This window comes from Dasypus novemcinctus, chromosome 9 (assembly GCF_030445035.2).
Source record: "Dasypus novemcinctus isolate mDasNov1 chromosome 9, mDasNov1.1.hap2, whole genome shotgun sequence".
In the NCBI taxonomy this organism is placed as follows: Eukaryota; Metazoa; Chordata; class Mammalia; order Cingulata; family Dasypodidae; genus Dasypus; species Dasypus novemcinctus.
In genome coordinates, this window is record NC_080681.1 from 85,429,174 (window position 1) to 85,451,318 (window position 22,145).

At 53.8% G+C, this 22,145-nt stretch overlaps 1 protein-coding gene across 3 annotated transcripts in view; it reads left to right on the forward strand.

The window, feature by feature from the left end:
* The window catches only part of TRABD2B (TraB domain containing 2B), a 233,728-nt gene extending 212,069 nt beyond the window's left edge, over window positions 1-21,659 (forward strand). The window contains exons 5-8 of one of the 3 annotated variants that reach the window (XR_009187213.2): window positions 434-524; window positions 4,736-5,005; window positions 19,351-19,436; window positions 19,568-21,659. Coding sequence is in view for 2 of the 3 variants with exons in the window: in XM_004482671.5 (XP_004482728.1) it covers window positions 434-524; window positions 4,736-5,005; window positions 12,628-12,847 (581 nt within the window). In the remaining variant the exon portion in view is untranslated. Of the gene's footprint in view, window positions 1-433; window positions 525-4,735; window positions 5,006-12,627; window positions 18,023-19,350; window positions 19,437-19,567 lie in introns of those variants that run through there. The other 2 variants (XM_004482671.5, XM_023585824.3) reach the window with 2 other exon arrangements.
* Window positions 21,660-22,145: the final 486 nt, after the last annotated feature.

Sequence of the window (22,145 nt, forward strand, 5' to 3'; positions counted from 1 at the left end):
TTTTTGTTGGAACTTAGAAAGATGAACCACAGGCCTGTCCAGGGTGCGAGGGAAGCTTCTTGGAGGACATTTACTCAGAGCTGGGCCTTGAGTGGCCGCTGGAGGCTGTCCAATCTGAGACAATAATACAACGGGTAACTCTGAGCCCTAACTCCTGTCAGCCACTTCCCCAAAATCCTCCCAACAACCTGGAGATTGCTCTTACAGTGATTCCTTTTTAACAGTTAGGGAAATGGAGGCATGGGCCATTCAACTGTTGAGTAGCAGAGCAAGGGTTGGAACCAGGCAGGGTGGCCCCGGGGATCTCAAGGCCATCCTGCCTCTGGGGGAGCCTGGGGCCTCGGCTTGGTTGTAGGTCTCGAGCCAGGCGAGGCCACCCCAGTGACTGGTGGCCCCGCATGTGGCTGAGCCCACTTTGTCTCTTGCGTTGCAGGTCACTTTCTGGGCAACAACACTGTCATCGATGTCCTGCGGCAGGAGGGGCTGGAGGTGGAGCACACACCTGCAGGGCAGCCCATCCACAGGTAAGCAGCCGGGGTGCCCAGGTTTGGCTGGCTGCTGCTGCCCGTGGGCCGCTGCGCCGCTCACTGCCTGGCCAGGCTGCCTCCCGCCTTCCCGCTCAGGCCTGCAGGGGAGAGTTGTAAAGAAGCCTCTGGGGAGACGGGAAAAGGCCCTGACCGGGGACTCGGAAAATCGCCTTTCATCCAGAGACAAGAGTGGAGGGGCTGGGCTGGAGCTGGGGAGAGGAAGGTGCTGGGAGGTCTCGGCAGGCGCAAACGGAGTTTGGGCCAGGGCGGGGGCAGTGGAATTGGGAGGAGCACTAGGATTTAGAGCTACTCAGAATTTGGAGATCGGTGACCAGGGGCAGGGTGGAAGGACTCTGGGACTCCAGGGTCGTGCCTAGAGGACCCAGTAGCTGCCCGGGCCAGGAATCGAGAGGGTGCTGTGGGAGGCTGGGCACAGGGCTTGGCCACCTCCCTGTGAACAGCCCTCCTGCCCCACCCTCACCCGGGCTTCACCTTCCTCTGGCTATACCTTCTCCACTGCTGCCTCAGACCTGTGCCCCCCAACCCTGTCTCTCCTGCCAGGACACACGCACTCCTCTCAAGTAGCCTGAGGGCCCAGCCTCCCTTCCTGGGGGGTCCCGGTCTCCCCCACGAGGCTCGGAGCTGCCTGAGGGCAGAGGCCATCTGTGGTCCTCTATGGGTCCAAAGCCCAGGAGTGGAGGTGTCATCACATGCTGGGGCTCTGCCCTGGGCAGCCCTGCAGGTCAGGGGCAGGATCCTCAAATGCTAGGGTTCAGCGTGGCCCGTGCTCCAGCCTATATGCCAGAACGTTCCTCCCCAGCCCAGAAAGGCAACTTAAGGCCCTTCCTTGATGTTACAAGACCCAGAGTCCGCAAGAAGCTTGAATAACCACAGCCCGTATTTATTGACTGCCCTCCATATCAACCTCTAAGGCATGGGTCCTCAGCCTTTTTTGTTCCACTGACCCCTTTGCCAGTCAGGTGAAAACCACAGACCCCTTACTAAGTCCACACTATACTGTGTATTATTTCATAAATATATCACATCCACACCAACTCATCCCCACTTTTAGACTATGCACTTTTATAAATTTAGGTGAAATTTAACATGGCCTATATCCATTGTTGCACAATCTTGTGGAACACTTCCATTGCCCCCCAGTTAGCCCCACTTCCATCTATTCTATTCCTCTCTCCCCCTTCCCTCAGGGCCCACAGTGACAACCGAGCTTCACTACTTGAAGGACAAGATTCATAGATACTTACAATGATGCTGAGGACTTGACACTCTAGTCTGTCCTCCCCCACTGGGAGCCACCCATGCTCTCAAGAGACACCCTCCCCTCTGAGGACATCAGTCCACCCCAGGATGGGGGTACAACACTTTCCTGCTCTTATATGTATCTCCACCCACTGATATAACACAATATGACAAAATGAGCACTCACACACTCCCTAGAAGCCTGCCCCAGGTGAACCCTGTGCCATATACCCCCCACTGAACACCTTAAATAAATAACCCTTCCTTATTATATTTTCTAAAGAGTTTTCTCAACATTATACCCAATAATCTCCCACTCACCCCACTCACCCCAAACTCTCCCCCCTATTCCATGGACCATCTGACCCGTCCTCCCAACCCTAGCCCCTCTCAAGCCTGCAAAGCCCCACCCAGTAATATTCCTTTGCCCCTGTCTTATCCCTTCAGTGTACAACTACTTAGCTCCACTTAACCATAGATTTTCCCTGTGTAGGCATTAGCTCGCAACCTTCCTGTAAGCCTATTGTCCAGTCTGTAGCTCTCTGAGTCAGCTTGATTTGCTTAATTCATGTCAGAGAAGTCATGTAGTATTTGTCCTTCGATGCTTGGCTTGCTTTACTCAACATAAGGTCCTCAAGATTCATCCATGTTATCCCATGTGTTAGTACTGTATTCCCTCTTAGAGCTGAGCAGTGCCCCAGGGTGTATTCACCAAATGCAATGAACGTGCCACACTGGTGAAAGGGGATGTTGACGTGGGAGAAGGGGGGTGGGGTATATGGGAACCTCTTCTTTTTTACTGTAACATTTTGTGTGATTTATCTTTTATTAAAAACAGTAATTTTTAAAAATAATAATAAAAAAGAGAAAGAAAACAGTTAAGATCAACTTAAAAATAAATAAATAATAAATGAATGAAAGAATACATAAATAAGCAAATAAACGCAAGCTCATGGACCCCTGGTTAAGAACCCCTGCTCTAGGAGCTTCCAACCCATTTAGTCCTCACTGCAGTCCGGGACATAGGAAGTAGGATTGTCTCCGTAAGTGAGGAAGCTGAGGCCCAGAGAGACTTGCAGAAGGACACACAGCTAAGGAAGGTGAAGCAGCTAGGATGGAAGGCCAGGCAGCCTGGCCCTAGGGCGTCCCTGGGCGTTAACCCCCGCGGCGCCCACGCCACCGCTGGTAGGCGGGAGCGCTGAGTTCACTGGGACGTTGCTCTTTCTGCTGCGAGCTGAGGCCTGGGCCCTGAGAGGCGCAGGGCGGGCCGGGGGCGCTCAGAGCAGCGAGCTGCGGGTCTCCTAGCCGGGGGCCAGTGCCCTCCCTCTTCTCAGTGGCACTTCTGCGGGGGCTCCTTCCCAGCCTCCCACATCTCAGCATCTCTGCATCCGCCCGACAAGACTGCACTTCCTGGACCACTTGAGCCCAGCACAAGTCAGTTTGTATCTGGCCAGGGACAGACCTGTGCTCGAGGGGTGGGAGAGCCAAAGTAGCCTCAGGGACAAGGCCCTCCTCAAAGCCCCTCTTCCCTCCCCTCCCTCTCCCCAGGCCCAAGGACCTTTACCTTGAAGCTCTTTGTGTCTGTCTAGGCCAGGGCTAGGGCGGCAGGCAGGACCAGGAGACAGCTCGGCTCCTATTCATCTTAGAGCCCAGGGCTAGAGGAGGGGGTCCACCACCTCTCCCCCATGAGCTCTGCCCCGAGAGCTTTCAGCCCGAGTCCCTGAGAACATGCTGAAATCCTCCCCAGGAGCACAGAGGAGCAGCAGGGGGCGGGGATGCTGAGGGGGCGCCAACAATGAAAGCCATCACCGGCCACAGGTGCTTCCTGGCCCTATCTTTTTGTCTGCCTGTTTTGAATTATCTCCCCAGCAGCTGCGGCATCTCCCGGCAGCCTGGACCCTGGGAATCTGGGGCTGCTGCGGGGGGTGGGGGAGGCTGGGCTGGGCCCTTGGCCTTCTTTCCTTCGAGGAGAGAGAAGCCCCTCGCCCCACGGGGCAGCTCGCAGCGGAGCGGGAGCACAGGCTGCTTGCAATCTCCATGCCAGCCTTACCTTGTGCTCTGCCTGCTCAGACACAATTCCTGAAACCATTCCCAGCCTTCTCCCAGGGCTCCATGTCCCCGGAAGGAATCCTGTTTGGGCCACAGAGAGAAAAGAATAGAAGGGAGAAGAGCAGAGGCTGTTCCAAGGCTAATGGCCTTGGACTTGCGTCTACCCCTGGTTGTAACGCAAACTCCACAAACACACACGTAATCAACACTCCAGTGCTGGATGCTGGGCACAGTGGCACAAGCAACAACGGAAAGAATAATAACTAAAATGTTTCTGCTGCTTCGCATTCACCTGGCCTGCTACAGGCACTTTGCATGAGTTAACCCGCTTAATTTTCATGACACCCTGATGAGGCCCCTGCTATCATATCCCCATTTTATGGAGCATGAAACTGAGGTACTGAGAAGCTAGGTAACTCACCTGAAGTCCCTCAGTCATAGCTTGTTGAATGAACAGGTGAGACCCTGATCAAGAGCAGCTACACCCCAACACCTGCGCAAAGCCCACACTCTTGGCCAGCCCCTCCACCCCACATTCTCTCTCCTTGTCCCCGCTTGGTGTTTCTGCACAGCAGTTATCACAGCTGACCTTCTATATGTTTGGTTCTCTGTCTCCTGCTTTGGAATATAAGCTCTAAGAGGGCAGCGTCTTTGTCTATTTTGGTCACTGCTGATTCCTGATTCCTAGAAAGGCATCTGGTACAGAGGAGATGCTCAAGAGTTATTTATTGAAGAAATCAATGAAAGAATGAGCCAAAGCTTCATCTCTCAGTCTTCCCGTGTTACACTCACTGGGCCCACCAGGGGCTCCCTGGCATTTTCTCCACCGAATTGCATTCCCTGTCACACATGGGTGATACGCTCCAACATGGGCCTCATGTGCTGCTGCCCCTTTCCAGCCCTGCTGCCCAGAGCCCTGCACCCCCTCCCGAGGGCACCTCAGCCAGCCCAGCGCCAGCCACCCCAGCTGCCGCCATCCCCGCAGCACCCTCTGCGACCCCCACGGCCCCACCCGAGGAGGAGGATCCAGCCCTGTCCCCGCACCTCCTGCTCCCCGACAGCCTCAGCCAGCTGGAGGAGTTCGGACGGCAGAAGAAGTGGCACAAGAGGCAGAACAAGCACCAGCGGCCACGGCAGTTCAATGACCTCTGGGTCCGCATCGAGGACAGGTGAGCTGAGGGGCAGGGCTGTCTCAGGAGCTAGGTAGCTGGCCCCGGGTCCGCTATCCCAGACCCCCGAGGCTGCACACAGGGAGGTTGTCCACTGAGTACTTGAGCAGAACCTTCAGGGCTGGTTTCCCCATTCACAAAGGCTTGTCATTGTGTCCACCCTTCAGGGTTCACAGAGCACGTTCACCTCTGATTTTTTCAATGTTATTCTCAAAATAAGAGCAAGTACAATTTTCTCTCTCCTAAAGATGAGGAAATAGAAATTACCTTCACAGTTGACGGAAATCTGCTTTGCATTTAGCTTTTCTGGGACACACCTGTCTGCAAAGTGGGATGATTTTGTCCCGCGGACTAGAAGGTAAAACTAGGGGAAAATGGAACAGACTGGCTAGATGGAGGGGCTGGCTGCCTGTGCCTGGAAGGTCTAAACAGCAGAGAGGCTCAGAGGGCTTTGGAGAGAGAGGGAACACACCCTGACCGTGGGTCTGTCTCTGGAGTAGATGGGGGGATTTGTGATAAACCTTGTTGTTGGGAATGGCAGGCACAGAAATCATTATAATGTACTAATACCTCTCCATCCTCTTCCTATATGCAACTGCCACCACCCTGTACCATCCCACTCCCATCCCCAGCCTAGCCTGTCACCGAAGCTTGGGCTTTAACCAGGGTGTGGTCTTCCAACCCCAGTCTGTAATCTGAGTACAGAGCAGTCTCCCTGAATTCCCCTTTTCATTAGGAATCTCCATAGATCTTGTATGATGTCACCCTGGAACTGTAAGGTTCCAGGTTGGCCATCAGTGAAGGGGCAGAGAGTCCTGCCCACCACAGTGGCCCAGCCCTGGCCATAATACAGACAGAAGTGGTCCTTGGAGCTGCAGTTTTCCATCTAGACCTTAATGATCATCATCCAGAATTCTCAACATGCCTGGAAAGAATCACCTTGGGTACTTGTTCAGTAAACAAATTCCCAGGCATCATCCCAGACCTCATGAACCGGGACCTGCAGAGGGGCCTGGAAATCTGTGTCCAGTGTGTTTTTTGGTGGTTCTTACTGAGCATGTTTGGGAAACACTGACCAAACTCTATGTGTATAGATGGTGAGCTGAGGCCCAGAGGGGAAAGAGGGGCTTGTCCAGGTGACACAAGGAATCAGGGGCTGCCTCCCACTCCTTCCCCTGTAGCCAGGACTCAGAGCCACTGACAAAAAAAGTTGACCTATATCCAGTCTAGTCTCTTGAAATGTATGCACTATCTTCAAAAGTTTTCCAGCAATTACGAGTCAGGCCCATTTATCCTTTGAGTGTTTGTTTCAAAGCGCCTGCCAGGGGTTATTGGGAAATGTACCTTCGCCTACCCTGCCTGCCCAAGCTTTTGCTTTATTGGCTGAAACACATTTGGCTCACTTGCCCAGCAAGAGCTGCCCCCTTCAAACGAGCCAGGGCGTAGAGTTACAGAGAGCCACTGCCTTCAGTGGTGGGGGGGCGGTGCAGGCTGCCAGGGAGGCTGGGGTAAATGGAGGTGCTGGCAGCCCACAAAGAGTTCTAATCGGACTGGTTGCTCAGAGGCCTGATCAACCCACCCGGGTGACCAGGAATCCCAGCCAGTGGTGGGTCAGCCCAAGGGTGTGACAGGAGGCTGGGCTGTCAGCTCAGCAAAGGACTTCTAGCCCTTCATCATGTTCTGAATAGTAAATTTTGGCAAATGACTCCAAACGGTTTCCTTTCATAACACGTAGCTCTGAAACACAGAGCCTGTTTTCAGGAGAAGACAACTGATTTTCTTTGGCAAAAGGGAGCTCCTACTGGGTCCCAACAGGTAAATTATGGTTGTATCATTTTCTTCCATCTGGTTGGCTTGGAGGAGATTTCCACCAGTGGGCAGCCTGTTGGTTTAAAGTTTCTTGCTGCTTCCTGAGGAGGAAGGCCCTGAAAGACCCAGCTTCTGTGGCTACTCCTAAGGCCCCCGAGTACCAAATTCTCCAAGAGCAAGCAGAGGAGAGCTCTCTGGGGGCGACCTGGGACCCAGTCGTAGCTCTTCTAACTAAATCATATTCTTTGGGGCCATTATTCCATTCAGATTGTTCTCATTTTTAGCCCCCTGACTTCTGCTGCCTAAATCCCACCCGAGCCTTCTTCCCCTCTGCACCACCCCTCCCCAGCTCATCTTCTGCCTGAGATGCTGCAGCAGGAAGCCCTAACACGTCTCCCGGCTCTTGTCCTGCCCTCACACATCACCCTTCCTCAACTTGAGAGTCCCCAGGTGCTCCCTGCCACTGCCAGAAAACATTCCTCCGTTCAGCCTAATGCAGAGCCTTCTCCTCCTCTTCTGCCTCCTCTGCTGCCTTCGTCCCTCTGGACATTGTGGGCCCTGCCCTGGCCAGGCTGGGTACTGCCCTCGCTGCTTGGGACGGGGCAGGGGTGCACATTTGTCAAGTTTTCACTCTGCAGCTGGCGCTTACGTGCATTATGGTCCCCTGTTCTGTCAAGAATCCTTGGCGATAGGCTTGTTTGACAAAAGAGGAAACTGAGGCTCAGTGAAGCTAGGTAACTTGCCCAAGACCTTGCGATGAGTTGGTGTGGAGTCAGAACCCCGAATCCAGGTCTGGCTAATGCCGAGGGCCACGTTCATCCACTACCACGTAAACGTCTTCCCATCTGTCCCAGCTGTTCTCCAGCTGTTCAAAGAAAAACCATGCAATGAGTTGACTTAAATAACAGAAATTTATTGGCTCATGGTTCTGAGGCTAGAAGAAGTCCAAAACTGAGGTGCCAGCAGGGCGGTGCTTTCTCCCTGTGGACTGTGGCCTCCCGGGGCTGGCTGCTGGCGATCCTTGGTCCTCGGCTTCTCCGTCGCATGGCAGTCCACGTGGGGATGTCTTCTTTCTCTCCTGGGATCTCGGGACTTCCAGCTTCTGCTCCGCCCCATGCCTCTGTCTTCATAAAGCTGCCAGGATTAGGGTTGAGGTCCACCCTGATTCTGTTGAACACAATTTAACTAAAAATATCCTCTTCGAAGGGTGCTATTTCCCATGGGTTCACACCCACAGGGATGGATTAAGGACATGCCTTTTTCTGGGGCACAGAACTCAACCTACCACACCGTCCTTTACCAGCAAGCCTCTCCCCATCGGAGCCCACCGAGGTCTCCGTTCCTCCAAGCAGCTTTCCCTGCTGCTCCCCTCTGCGGCAGCCCCGCCCCTCCTGCCCCCGGGGTGTCCCTGTCCTGGCACAGGCACACAGACTGTAATTCCTCATTTATGTTTCTAGGCTGGGAAGCCCTTGGGATCAGGCCTGGCCAGACTTCTCTGGGTCCCCAGAGGCCTTGCTGAGGGTTTGTTGACTGCCTGCATGAGGGAGGGAACAGGGGAGGGAGGGAACAGGGAAGTGAGCCCGCGGGTGGGGCCTGCAGGCCGCCTGGCCCCGCGTTCCCCGAGATAGCAGCACATTGGGGGAAGTTTAGAGAAGCAGCAGCCCATGGCAGGATGAGCGGTGGGGACCCATGGAAAGGGCTGAGCCTGTTTCTGCAGATGGCTGTACAGCAGTGGTGGGACAGCATTTTCAGTGTCCCCCACATCTGAGAGCCAAAGTTGGGGCAGCAGGGCAACGGAGCATCCAGACCACCCACGCCTGGCCTGTGAGGCCTGAAGTGAGGCTGAGGGTAGAGGAAGCCATTTCCAGCAGAGAGGTCAAGTGTGGTGGCTGACACGGCCCTAAATAGCAAGCCCACAGGCAAATCTGTCACTTTAGATCTCTGTGCTTAGGTCTCACCCTGCCTGGCCCAGGGAGGTTGTGGCCCAGACCAGAGCCATGGTGGGGTCTCCCATTCTCTGACCCCTCCCTGGCACAGGGCCTCCCATTGTCTAGGCCCCTGAGTGCCCTAAGCCTGGTCTCCCCTGCATCTCCTGGGAGCCTTCTTTAAATGAGGTTGCCCAGAACAGAGCCCATCAGCTGCTCACACTGGGCGGACGCCCAGGCCTGAGGCTCCCAGAGCTGGCCCGGATGGCCCTTGGAGATCTGCGGAGGCGCCGCGGGGTGGACGGCTGGCACCCTCAGGCACCGGCCCTGCTCTTCTCTGCTTTATAGCTTGGGTTTCTGCCTAAGATCCCATGCTGGCTTTGGTGCTGGAAAGCACGCTCCTTCATTATACGCCTGGGGAAACTGAGGCTAGAGGACTGGGCCTGCCCAGAGTCACACAGCGAGCCAGAAGCATGGCGCAGGCTGGACCCGGGGCTGCTGCCTTCCACCCAGGCCCTTCCCACTCGCCAGCCCTGTCGGCCGAGAGCAGACGCGGCCCCTTGGTGCCAGTCATCTGGGAGCCTGGGAACACTTGGAGTGTTTGGTTTGGCTTCGAAGCCACTTTGCCATGAGACAGTTTTCCCAAGCGTGAGCCTGGGAGGGGCGGGGTTTGGACGGGGGGCTGGAGCTCTGTGAGGAGAGTGGGCCAGGGAAGTGGGGGCTGTTTAGAGGGGCTCTTCTTCCCACCCCAACCCCTCCCCTTTCCCTGGGACTCTTTCCAAGCAATAAAAACCCTGCCCAAGCTCAGGCTCCAAGGGGGAGTTTTCATCTTTGGTTTTCAAAGTGTGAAACAAAATGCCTTTGGGCGCCTTGCGAGACATAGTTTTCATAACTCCTCCGCGGGCCTTTCCTTCGAAGGGCGGGGGCTGGCTGAGGCCACTCTGGGGCCCCTGCTCCGGGCACCTCCAGTGGCGCTGGGGCCTGCTCTCACTAAGCCAGCCTCCAAACCTCCCCAGTGATGGCGCAGGAGCTAGGAAGGAATTTTTATGGACTTTTTTGGTTATGTGTGGGCTTTTTGTTTTTTGTTTTGTTTTGTTTTTCTTGGGAAAAGAAAGGGAGGGGAGGGGCTGAGGTAATCGCAGGCACTGCTCTCCTCTGGCCTCAGCCCCTGACCCTGGCAAGCCCCCACCTGAGGGTCTGAGAGCGCTCAGCAAGAAGCACCCGTGCTCCCGGACGCGCCCTGCGTCGCTCGTGGGCTCCTCTGCCTGGCCGGGGGCGGCACCTTGGCCCGACTGAGGCTGGCGAGCCAGGCCATCCAGGGGCAAATCCTGGCTCTCGCTGCAATAGGGTGCAAGTAACTTCATCTTCTTCACCCTGGGAATGGGAATGCTAATAGCACCTAAGTTCTAGGGCTGCTGCGGGGATGGGATGAGGCGATTCATTTTTGGCGCCAAGCACAGTGTCTGCCTACCCACAGTTCGTGCTCCAAAATGGAGGATGCTCTTCTTAGTGGGAAAAAGCACAACGTTAAGAATGATAGCCAACCCCATAGCCCTACCTGTGTGCCAGGCACAGTTCTAAGCACTTTACAAATAGATGCTCATTAAACCTCCTAACGTCCCTAACACATGAACAGATAACCTTGACACAATGTGACCATGAGGAACGGGCAGGGCCTAAAGGGAGCCTTTACCTCAGCTCTCCCAGGTGGCACTGGGAGGTGGAGGACAGATCAGAGCAGGCCTCCGGGGGAGGAGGCGGAGGGTCAGGTCTGCCAGAGCGCAGGGGTGGAGGGCAGCAAGACCCTAATGTGGCTGAGAGGGCGCGCGGGGGCGAGCCGCGGAGTCTCCGCTCGGTGCCGTCAGCCAGCGCTGGACCGTGCAGGTGCTGGGTTCCCTGAGGTCACTTAGAGCCGCCTGGTGCCCACCTGCCCCCGTGGCCTCGGTGCTGGGCAAGCGCTTGCTCCCTCCCCTTCTGGGACCTTCCGAAGTCCGAGGATCAGAGGCCACCACGACCGTGGACTCCAGGTTGAAGGGAACCTTCAGGCCGGGATGGGCAGGAAGGGTTGGGGGCAGAGAGCGAGGACCCCTTCCTTCACTACGAGGCGTCAGGCCCGCGTCAGGGTTCCCAGAGGTCATGTGGAGCGCCCACTCCCAGAGCAGAGGCCCGAGCCTGACCCCAGAGGGAGTGGGGAGTGAGCTTGGGCACCCACGGGCTCCCCTGTCTGAGTATTCAGGCTGAGGCCGAGCCAGGGCTGCACAAGAGGCGTCTGCACCGGACTGGGCTGTGCTGGGGATAATGACGGGGACTCGAGGCAGTGGCCTGGCCCGTTGTTAGGATCCCGTGGCCCAGCCCAAGGAAGCACAGGCCCCAGGGTGGGGTCACAGGGGCTCCCAGATGAACTCACGGGCTGAGCAGCCTGCAGGAGGCCGGAGGGATAAGCTCTGGGGCGTGGGGCCGTTTCCTGCGGGGAAGAGGCCACCTGCAGTATAGGCAGCTGTGCAGACTGCCCTGCCCCACTTCTGCCAGCCTTAAATTGATCAGGGGTAGACAAACCGCTTAGCAGGACAGGTCTTCACTGGCCCAGCTACCCAGGCTTAAGCAATCCCCCAAACCAGCCTCCTGGGCACTCTTCAACTGCTAGTGAGTACCGACTATGTGCAGGGCTTGGATCCCTCCTTCAGCACAGGCTCTGGATCCAGGCTGCCTGGGTTCAGATCCTGGCCCTGCTCTGTGTCCTGCAGCCAGTTACTTAACCTCTCAGTGTCTCAGTGTCGTCACAGAATAATAGATGAACAGCCACACCCCTTCATAGTACTGTTATGAGGATGAAAGGTTAATGCCGGGTAAGTGCTTGGCCCAGCACCTGGCAGAGTTGGGGCTATGGGAGCACCTCTCTTAGCCCTTCCTGGAGGGATCTGACTCGTGGACAAGCCAGACCAGCTGTGCCTTCAAGGCCCAGCTGCAGTGTCACCTCTTCTGGAAGCCTTCCTCCTGCCCCCTGGGCTTTCTCCTCACCCTTCACCCTCTGGGTGGGATGGGGCTCGTTGGTGCCTGTGTCTGCCTCCCCATCTGAGGGGAGTTTCCATGGGGTTCCATGAGGACCTCGTGTCATTTTATTTATCGCAGTCTAGGTTGGATCCCTCGCATTGGCTTTCTTAAGCCAAGAATCTCACCTGTTACCCTCAAAACTTCATTCTCTGAGTTCACGAGGGGCCATGCCCTTCACTGAGCACCCTAAGGTTTTTCAGAGCGAGGCTGACCCCAGGCCCCTGGCCCAGGGATGTAGCCTCCCGCCTTCCTCTGCGACCTGCCACCACCTAGCCTGTCGACCTCAGCCCCCCATCTGCTGAGAGGGGGCAAGGACCCCCACTGGGCAGATTTGTTGTGACGACCGTAGACGTCGCTTGTCAAGTGCTAGACTCGCGGTTGATGTACCATAAACTGGTTATTTTAATGAGGACAGTGGAGCTGGTGGAGCAGTTGGTTGGTTCTGCTTTGTTTTTGGGTTATTTCACACTGGGGAGGCGGGCACAGCAGAACAGCCAAGGCATGCCTGCGCACAAGGCACGGAGGCTGGATTGGCCCCACGTGGTGCCCAGTCTAGCTTCATCCTAGCACTAATTCTTTCCGTCTGGACCCAAAACTCTTGCATGGCCACACTTGAGACCTGCAGCCCACCGGGCCTGGCCCATCCGCTGGAACCACGTAACACCAGCCTGGCCTAGGAACTCAGCCAGGTTGGCTCTGTGCTCTGGGATGCTCACGTTCCCTGCCTGCGCCCCTTGAAATAGATCCAATAAAGTGGGATCTCAATCCCAAGGCCACTGCCCCCACCCAAGACAAGGCTACTGATCCGTCACGCCGCTGTGTGTTTCCTCCTTCCAGCACCACCGCCTCGCCACCCCCACTGCCCCTGCAGCCCACACACAGCTCAGGGACTGCCAAGCCCCCTTTCCAGCTCTCCGACCAGCTCCAGGAGCAGGACCAGCCGGGCCTCGCCAGCCACTCCGCGCCCAGCTACCCGCGGCCTGCCCTGGGCCTCCTCACTGCCGTCGCCGCTGCCGTGGGCCCCGCCGTCCTGCTGCACACGCTGGGGCCCTCCTGACTTCAGCCGCTCCCTCCAGAGAAGCCGGAGAAACCCTGAGAGGGTCTGCAGCCACATCCCGCCACCCCTGCCAGCACCTCCAGGGGTGCCTGACACCTCACGGGCAGTCCAGACGGGACCCGGTAGAACTTTAGAGCTTTATCGTATCCGAGTTACATCTTCTTTTTTGTAGAAGGATCTTAATTTCCCATAGTGCTATGGGGCTCTTTTGTAAAATATGTGTCCATATTAAAAAAAGAAGTGTATTTATTCCACCGATAAAACTATTTTTATGTGGCCTATGTTAATAAGAACTCCTTAATTAGCCCCAGTGCCAGCCGAGGAGGTGAGCCCAGGCTGCCAGGCCGCCTGCAACCTCACGTGGACGATGCCTTTGAACTGGCTTGCTCCCGAATCGGCGAAGCCTCCCGTGTCTGGTTTTGGTTTCTCCCACCCTTGGGGACCTTGGAGGAAGGGGGAGGCAGACAGGCTTAGCTTTTGTGAAGCTGGATTAGGGGCCAGAGGTGTGAACGCTGACTGTCCTTCCTTCCCCTGGATGCATCCCAGGGCCTGGGAAGACACTTTAGGAAAGAGAATGCTGCTATTTTGAAACCCTGGGTGTCTGTGAACTGGCCCTCCAGAGCTCTTGGTAAGTGTTTCAGCCAAAGCCCTGGGGCAGGCAGGGAGAGAATGCTGGTGCGGGGGGAGGTGGCTCCCCAGCCCCACTGGACCCACGGTTAAACTGAGATCCAAAGAGAGGAAGGTGTGGTCCAAGGTCACGCAGCAAGGGGCCAAGCTAGGACTTGAATGCAGACCTCTCTGTTCTGGTGTCATTCATCCATCTTAGACGCGAGGAGAGGCTGTGGAAATCACTGCCAAATGGGTTGGGTGCAGAAGGGCAGTTTTAGGGACAGTGGCTCTAGGCCTGGTGTGGTAAGAATCCTGATGAGAGCTGCCATTTGTCCAGAGCCTGCGGTAAGACAGGCACTTTGCACACTCAGTTTATCTCGGATCTGCATGCCAATTCTGTGAGATGTGATTATTCCCATTTTGCTGATGAGGTAACTGAAGGGACTTGCTCAAGACCACCCAGCTAATAAGCAGCCAGGATCCAGCCCCAGATGCGTATGATTCAAAGGTGATTCTTGTCTCCTGGACCACGTCCTGTGTTGTCTCTACAGGAAAGCTCCAAGAGAGGCAGATCTCCTCTAAGTGGGACCAGCACAAGCTTATCATGCATATGACCGTGGTTCTCATGCCAGTCCCTCTGGCACAGGGACTCTGGAAAGATTGTGCCGTGTGTCCCATGCCCCAACTTGTCATATCTTGGAGCCAATGAGAGGCTTCCCTGCCACATCAGAGGATGGGGGTTAGGGCTGCTGCTGGCGGGAGTGGGGGGATATGAGGAGGTAAAGCACCCAAACAGATTTCCCTAACCCCTCTGCCTCCCAGGGGGCAGCTGAGATAAAGAGGACTCAGGTTGGCTGACTCCCAATCTTGAAACCTGAACCCTGAAGCCAGTGGCTCATTCTTTACAGAGTTCTGGAATCTGATTGCAGAAAGGATCCCTCATTTGACAGATAAAAATACAGTGAAGGTAATAAGGCCCAGAGAGGGGAGACACTTTCCCAAGGCTGCACAGCAGGTCAGGTCTGCCAACTCAGCCCAGTGCTTCCCAGCACCATGACACCATGGGGTTCCCTGGAAGGCTTGGGCCGGCTGATCAACCCCAAGGCCATTGTGCCCAGCTTGGCAGCTGACTCCAATCTGAGACAGTGGGATTCCAGCTAGCTCACTGGATGGCCAGAGGTCCCATGGGCATCTTGGCTAGTGGCTGCATTATTTTCAGCTTGGTCTCGTGTAGATGTTTTTGAGCTTGAGACCTGGCAGAAAGCCTGAGCTCAGCTTCAGAGAGTCCAAGTTCTAAACTGAACTTGAACCCAGCCAGGGCTGGAGTACGTCTATCCTTGGCAAAATAAAAAAAAGTGACTTCCTATTTCTGAGCGGGAAAGACTTAGCTGACTTATAAAGCAGGCTCAGAAGGCCTGTTAGACATCAAACAGATCGTGCAGAGAGCTATTTGGATGAGATAAGTGTAAAGGAATTAGAAACACACAAGCCAGATTTCCCTCTGTTTGTGGCAGAGTGTCTGGTGAGATGTGGCAAGATGGAGCTTGAGGTTAATGAAAGATGAAGCATTTGGGTAAACAGTCCAGGCACCTGACGTTGTGCCCATATCGGAGCCAGGAGTGGGGCCAAAGAAGTAAATTAATGCAGTCTTTAATTATTGAGCACACATAAGTGCCAGGCTTGGTGTTGGGACCCAATTTAGCCACCTTTCCTAACCTAGAGGAACTCATTATTGAGATGGGACTTGCAACCCAATTCTAGACAGCTTTTCTCAGAGGACCTTTAGAGGTTATCCTGTCGAAGCTCCTGGCTACACACAAGTTCAGCCACAAGTCATTCCCAGATTCTTCCTCTGGGCACATTTAGGAATTCCAAACTCTCCCTCAATCTAACATTCTGTTGTTTAAAGAATGACAGATGGACGGCCAGGTGGATGGGCCAATTGATTAGTCAGATGCGTGACAAGAGGCCACCAGCAATCCACAGCCAGAGCTGGCTGGACCCTGAAAGCTATGGGCTGAATCTGCATGGATGCAGCACTTGAGTTCCCATCCTGGGGCAGGAACCACCATTGCATCAGCAGCCACTCACATGCATTTGGAATCATCTCTCCACATTTTTTCCAGCACATTCCATGTGCCTAGCCTTTTGCTCTGAGAGCACTGTGTGCATTTCTTAGGGCTTCCACGCTTGACTTTGAGGCAAGCAGGGAAGATGGAAGGCCTGAGAACCTGCAGGTGAAGTGAGCTGTCTACAGTTCACCAGCATGCTAGGTCTCTTGTCTCATAGGAAAGCTGACCCGGTGACCAAGGGGCTCTCTGGGGCAGTTCAGAGTGTTTGTGGCTTCTGGTCTTCTTCCAGAGGCTGGGCTAATGTGCCAGAGGCCAGGTGAAAGCAGGGAATCCCTGTCATCCATAGTGGAGTGGTGTGAATCAGGCTATCAGGCTGCAGCGGGCAGCCCAAGCACCCCTCCAACCCTGAGATTCAAAGACCCTGAGTCTGAAAATCATGGAAACGTGTACTGACCATGAGCAAATTTGCCATTGTACCCAAAGACTACAAGCAGATTTTCCTCACACTGAACGTTCTGTCGCCTGTGACTTCCTGGCCTCTGCTAGACTTGGGCAAGCTTAGTGTCTCAGACCCATTTTCCACCTGCCCAATCTCCAGCCAGGAATCACTGTTACATCGGATCCCACGAGGAAGAAAAGGTCCTTCTACCAAAAGGGAAGCGAGCATAAACATTATTTATGTTCTCTGTAGCAGAGAACATAATTGGGGCTGGTGGTAGATTTCCTAGGACTGTGGGATAAGAACCAAACTCCTCAGCCTGGCTTTCTAGACCATCTGTGATCTGACCTTGCTGACCTTGCCAGCTTTGTCTCTCACCCCTCCATCCTGTGCCTGACCATACAAGTTGTATTTGTCTTTTCCAGAATCGACGGGACGTTTTGTACATGCCTGAAACTTTCCTTCTCTTCCCCTTCACTACTCATTCTTTGAGGAGCTACTCAGAAATCTCTTCCAGGAAGCCTCCTCCGGCTCCTTTGTGCTCTCTTAGCATTTATCACAGTACCCACCACTTAGCGTTGTGACCATCTAGTTGCGTGTCTGCTCCCCTTTCAGAATGACCTCCTCAGTGGTGGGGGTCATGTGAATTCATCTTTGTATCCTCACCACATAGGTGGTCCTCAAGAGTTGTGGAGAGAGGCAGAGAGAGAAGTAAGAAAGCAAGGAAGGAAGGAAGGAAGGAGAGAGGTAGACTTTAGCTCTCGCGATGGAAATTTTCCCACAAAGCCAGAGCTGTCCAAGAACAGATTGGGGTGCCCCAGTCTGTGAGGTTCCTGCCTGTAGGGGTGTGTGAGCAGGGGCAGTAGGCCCACTAGCTGTGCATGTGGTGGGAGAGTTGAAGTCTTGGCAAGGGACTGGTGTAGATGACCTCAAGGGACCCTCCTGGCTCTGTAATGCTCAGGTTCTTTGAACAGTGTTATTTAGCCAAAAATGCTTCTAAGCAGCCAAAAAAATCACCCCAGCTAGCTGTCTACACCAGTAAGACTCAGGAATCAGTCCAGCCTCACACCCCTGTTCTTCTGCAACCCACTGGGCCTGATGTGAATTGGCAGGCTTGCCTGCTGCCCTTGGACAGAGGGACTTGGGGAGATGGGGTTGTGCTGGACTGGACCCAGGCCCCCTGAGCCCCACCCAGGGATCTTCCCACTCAGGAGGGGAAAGAGAGTTCAAGAAAACGAATTGAACTCCTATCTGGTCTTTTCACAGGAGCCATGAACATGTCCTCAGTGCGCCCCACCCTTTCCCCAAGCATGGTGCTCTTCATGCTCCTTTACTTTGCTGGGTGGCCTTGGACACGTCCCTTCCTCTCTCTGAGCCTCTCTTTTCCATCTGTCAGATGGAGATCTTGTTTCCCACCTGGACTGTGCTGGTGGCACAGACAGGGATGGGGAGAAATGCTGTGTGCAATCTCTGGGGCTCCATGAAGGTGAGATGTGACCCCTCCCAGGCTTAGGGCTGGCTTTCCTCCCAGGACCTGCAGGCTGGCACAGGATTGGGAGCACGTGGCAGGCAGGAAAAGTGGCAGACTAGCACGTCTTGAAGTCCCACTCCATCCCCGGTCCTTTGTTCTAGCCCTGCTGCGGGGAATGTGGGCTTTGAACAGGACCCAAGTCTAAGACTTTTCCAAGAAGCTGCCAGGGACAAACAGCTCTCAGCCATCTTGGGCCTCAAGCACTGGGACAGGAGAGGCTGACTCTGGGCCAAGGGGAGCTCTAGTCCAGAGTAGAGGAAGCCAGAGGCCCCTTCACACCCCACTCACGAGCTTCAAAGAGATGACAGATGGGCCCCGGCCTGACTCTCACCTTGTGACACGAGTTTCAGATCTTAATGTATTTGAAAGGTATTCATAATGTTCTCTTAATCACCTCTTCCCCTCACCTCTGTGAATTACTATGAAGAGTTCTTTAAGACAATAATAGAAGAAAAAGATGCTATTAATGTTATTTTGCCAAAAATATTTTTGTAGCATAATATATTAATAAAAGACAATATGAATACAGCGGGTTGGTGTCTCTGTGTGCTCCAGGCTCCCCTCCTCCTGATAGGGAGCATCTGGGGAAGTCATCCTTGCTGGAACGGCCGAGACCCAAGGCGGCAGGGTGGAAAACTGGAATGGGCCCGTATTCCATGCAAATAATGGGGCAGATTATGGGAGGGTAGTTTGGGCAGGGAACCAATGGCTTGTGAGTCCTCATGCCAGGTAGAGTCCAGAGAGCCCTCTCTAGCCAGAATTAGCTGCCCACCGGCATAGAGGCATAGCTACTTGAGTGCTTAAAATGAAGCTGGAATCTGGGTTTCATTCCTGGGGCCTCCCTTTCACTCACTCACCAAGACCTTATCATTTCTCTCCCCCTCTGTCCCTCGCCCAGGTTGTCCACCCCAGCCCAAGACATCCTCACCTCCATCCAAACCACTGCCACCTGTAGCTCTGTCTCCCCTCCAGTCCGCTCTCCCCACTGCAGGCAGAGATAGTTCATAAGCTATGAAAATAACTACATCTTTCCCATGCTTTTAAACCTCTTCAGTGGCACTGCACTGTCCCCAAGACAAAGTTCAAAATCACAGAGGGCCCTCTGAGATCAGGCCTCTGCCCATGTCTCCAGCCTGCAGCCCCCCCCCCCAGCCAACTCCTCTCCTGGACTCAACACTCGAGCTCCTGACTGCCTCCGGGCTTCTTAGGTTCATCGCACCTTTTTCCACCCTCTGCCTTTGCACATGCTGTTCCTGGGCCTCTCTTTCCCCATCTCTATCCCTCACTCATTGCTTTGTTGAGCTCCTATCCATCCTGCGAGACCCAGGTCCAGCAGCATCTCCCCCGCAGGGCCTGCCCCAACTCCTGGAGCCAAGCCAGTCACGCCCCTCTCTGTTCCCACAGTACTTGGTTCATTGGAGCACTTACACTGTGCTGAGATTGTCTATACATGCCACCCTTTTCCCTGGCTCTTGAGGGCCAAGACCATGGTCGTTCATCTCTGTATCACCAGTTCCAAGCTGAGAATTTAGCATAGGGTGGATACTAGTGAAAGAATGAAGGAGTAAATGGAGATGGAAGGAAAGAAGAAAGGGAGGGGTGAAGACATCAGGGGAAAAAATATTCTATCTTTTCTATCACATCGTATCATGTCATATCACATCATATCATACCTTCAAGTAACAGCTGGCAGGTATCTATGCTAGGTGTTCCTGCAGCCAGGTTCCAGCAGGGCAGGGACTATTTAGCCACTGCAACTTGGAGGTGGGGGTGGGGAGACGGGGCAGGTCATCGAGAAGTAGGGAGTGGGAGAAGGATCTGTTTCTAAAATCCCAGAAACCTTTACCTGCAGGATTCCTTGGCCATGGTTCCTGAATTCTTGATGACTCTATTAAGAGCAATATGGACAGCTCATGGTGGCACTACCTCCAGATAAAGGTAATAATAATATGACTGGTAGCTAATATTTATTGAGCATTTTAAAATATGTCAGACAATGTTCTATGCATTTATATGTATTAACTCTTTAATTCTCACAAAAATTATTATTCCTCATCCCCATTTTACAGATGAAGAAACTGGACAGAGAGGTTAAGTAACTTGACCTTGATGACACAGCTTGTAAATGCTGGAGCCAGGATTGGAACCCAAGTAGTTAAGCTCCAAGTCTATTTTCTTAACTTTCACCCCAGCTATTCTGTGCCATTACATACGGCTGTGGCCTGAGTGGTGGTCAAGGAAGGTACCAGCATCCCCATTTCACAGGTCAGGTAAGTGAGGTCAGGCCCAGCAAGGCCCAATGCAATAAACCTGTCCCAGGTCCTGGAGCCTGCCCAGCTCTTTACCCCACCTACTGTACTCCAGACAAAGCTCTGGAGAAAGAAGCCCTGCTCTTTTCCCTGCCCCACCCTGATGGTCTTTAGAGGTTGATATCAATGGTGTGAGGATCCGCAGTCACCTGTTCCTTTGATGCCAAGTTGTGGGTCTCCAAGCTTGTTGCCCTTGACCCCTGTACTCACATACAAACTCCTCCCATTCCTCTAGAAGCTCTTCTCATCCACCCATCTAGAAGCTCTGCAGGACAGGGAACCCTTGTCCTTCTGCAGGGGGATGTAGTCCTCAGCTCAAGTACTCCCTGGAGAAGAAGTAGTTGTGGCCCAGGAATGGGGCCGCAGACATGATGAAGAGATGACTGAGGGGACAAGAGACTCCTCACAGCCCCTGACACACTGCTCTCCATATGGCAGCAGGTGGCAAGAGGGGAGACTTGAGTCTGTGTCCTGAGCCCCAAACTTTGAGTCCTGCCCCTTGCTCTGTGCTGTGTCTACTAAAGTGCTCTCCTGGGGAGAAACTGGATAACTCATCTGACCACAGATAATTAGAACCAGGGGACCCCATCTCAGCCCCAAATCTTTCCAGGGCTGCCCAGAGACTGGCCTTCTCTGCATAGCTAAAAGCTCAGAGCTGGGCCCATGGGTAAAGCTGCAGGGAGGTAAGTTTCAGCTCAGGGAGAGGCAGAGCTTCCCAGTATCCGGAAAAGAGTCAGGAGGTGGTGAGTTCTCCAACATGGGAGGGGTGTGAACTCTTCATGGAGAAGAGATTCTCACCCCAGGATATGGGCTGGTCTAGTTCTTCTCTGAGGGTCTAGAATTCTATAGCCTAGCCCTTCAGAGGCACCATCCGTGTCCTACAGCAGATGGACTCCTAGGGTGTGTACCACAAACCCTGAGTTCTAGGCCTTGTTGTGTGTCCTTGGGCTGGTAATCTGTCTCCTCTTTTGCATAAAAGGAGGTAAAGCAAATTGTAGTCACTAAATTTCTTTTAGAAGAGCAACATCTTTGCTCAGAAGACTGCCTCCACCGGGGATTAAGGAGAAGGCAAGCCACCTTTTCCCATCTCAAAGACGCTGCAGAGAAGATGTTCTTTATGAAAAGGAGGATGCAGTGTATCATTTTGCTCTGGCAAAAGAGGGCAAGAGAAAGAAAGAAGAGAAGGAAGAAAGAAGAGTGAGAAGCTGGAAGATGGCAAGAAAAGGGAGAGGTGGGAACTGCACTTCCTCAGTGGGGAGAAGGGCTGCAAATAGGAGTCATTTTCGAGAGTGTTGCAAGAACCTTTTCCACAAATACTCAGCAAATATCCAGTAAATTTCCATTTCTTCTGAAGGAACCAGGGAAGGGGCTGATTTTCACACCCAAGTTCATGTAGTGTGAAGCAGAGGCTACAAGCTCAATGACTGGGAGACCAAAAATATCACAAGTGTATAAGCCCCATGGAATTTACAAACTCTGGGAGGGCATGGGGGTCCAAGACAATCTTAGGCAGGTACCTTGGAGCAGGAATGTCCCAGCCAAATCTGAGTTACAGGTAGCTGGGAATAAGAAGCTTAGACCTGCCAGCCTTGGACTTCCATGAGCTAAGGGGTCTGAGATGTGAGATGTCCCAAGAAGCCTTCCCATCTCATGACCACCCTTCTAGGGCTGGCAAGTGCCCTGGCCAACAGGAGGGGATTTGGGCTGGACCAGGCTAGGCAGGGCAAGGAGTGCGGGCCTCCAGCTGCTGCTCACTCCAGCCAGCAAACCAGGCTGGCTGGGCTGGCCACTGTTAAAGCATCGTAAAAGGAAATCATTCTCAGAAAATATTCATAAAATCCTGTTTTATATCGGTTCTGGGCTTGCAAAACAGTTCCTGTGTTTTCTTTGTTCTTATTTTCCATTTCTTCCGCCATGATCAGTCACACGCAAAAAAAAAAAAAGTGATAAAATTTCCTTTCCAACCTTGGGACACAAGTGGGGCTGGAGACATGCAGGCTTCCTAGAATGTCCCTTCCTACTGTCATCCACCTCCTCTTCCCTGATACTCCAGAAGTATGGAAGGGGGAATGAGCAGGATGGTAACACAGGAGTGGGGGAAGAGGAATAGGACAGGAGAAGAGACAGAGAAAGAAAAATACATGAAAAGATGGAGCAGGAGTGAGGACACTGGAAGGAGTAAGAATCAACAGAGAGAGAAAAAGACAGAGTTCGAGAGAGACCGAGTGAGAGAATGAAAGAGAGAGTGCCCAGAAGAGGCCTGGATGAGGAGATAGAAAAATACAGAGAGGGTCGAGGCAGGCAGGACCGACTGCAGTTGGAAACCAGGGTCTCAGCC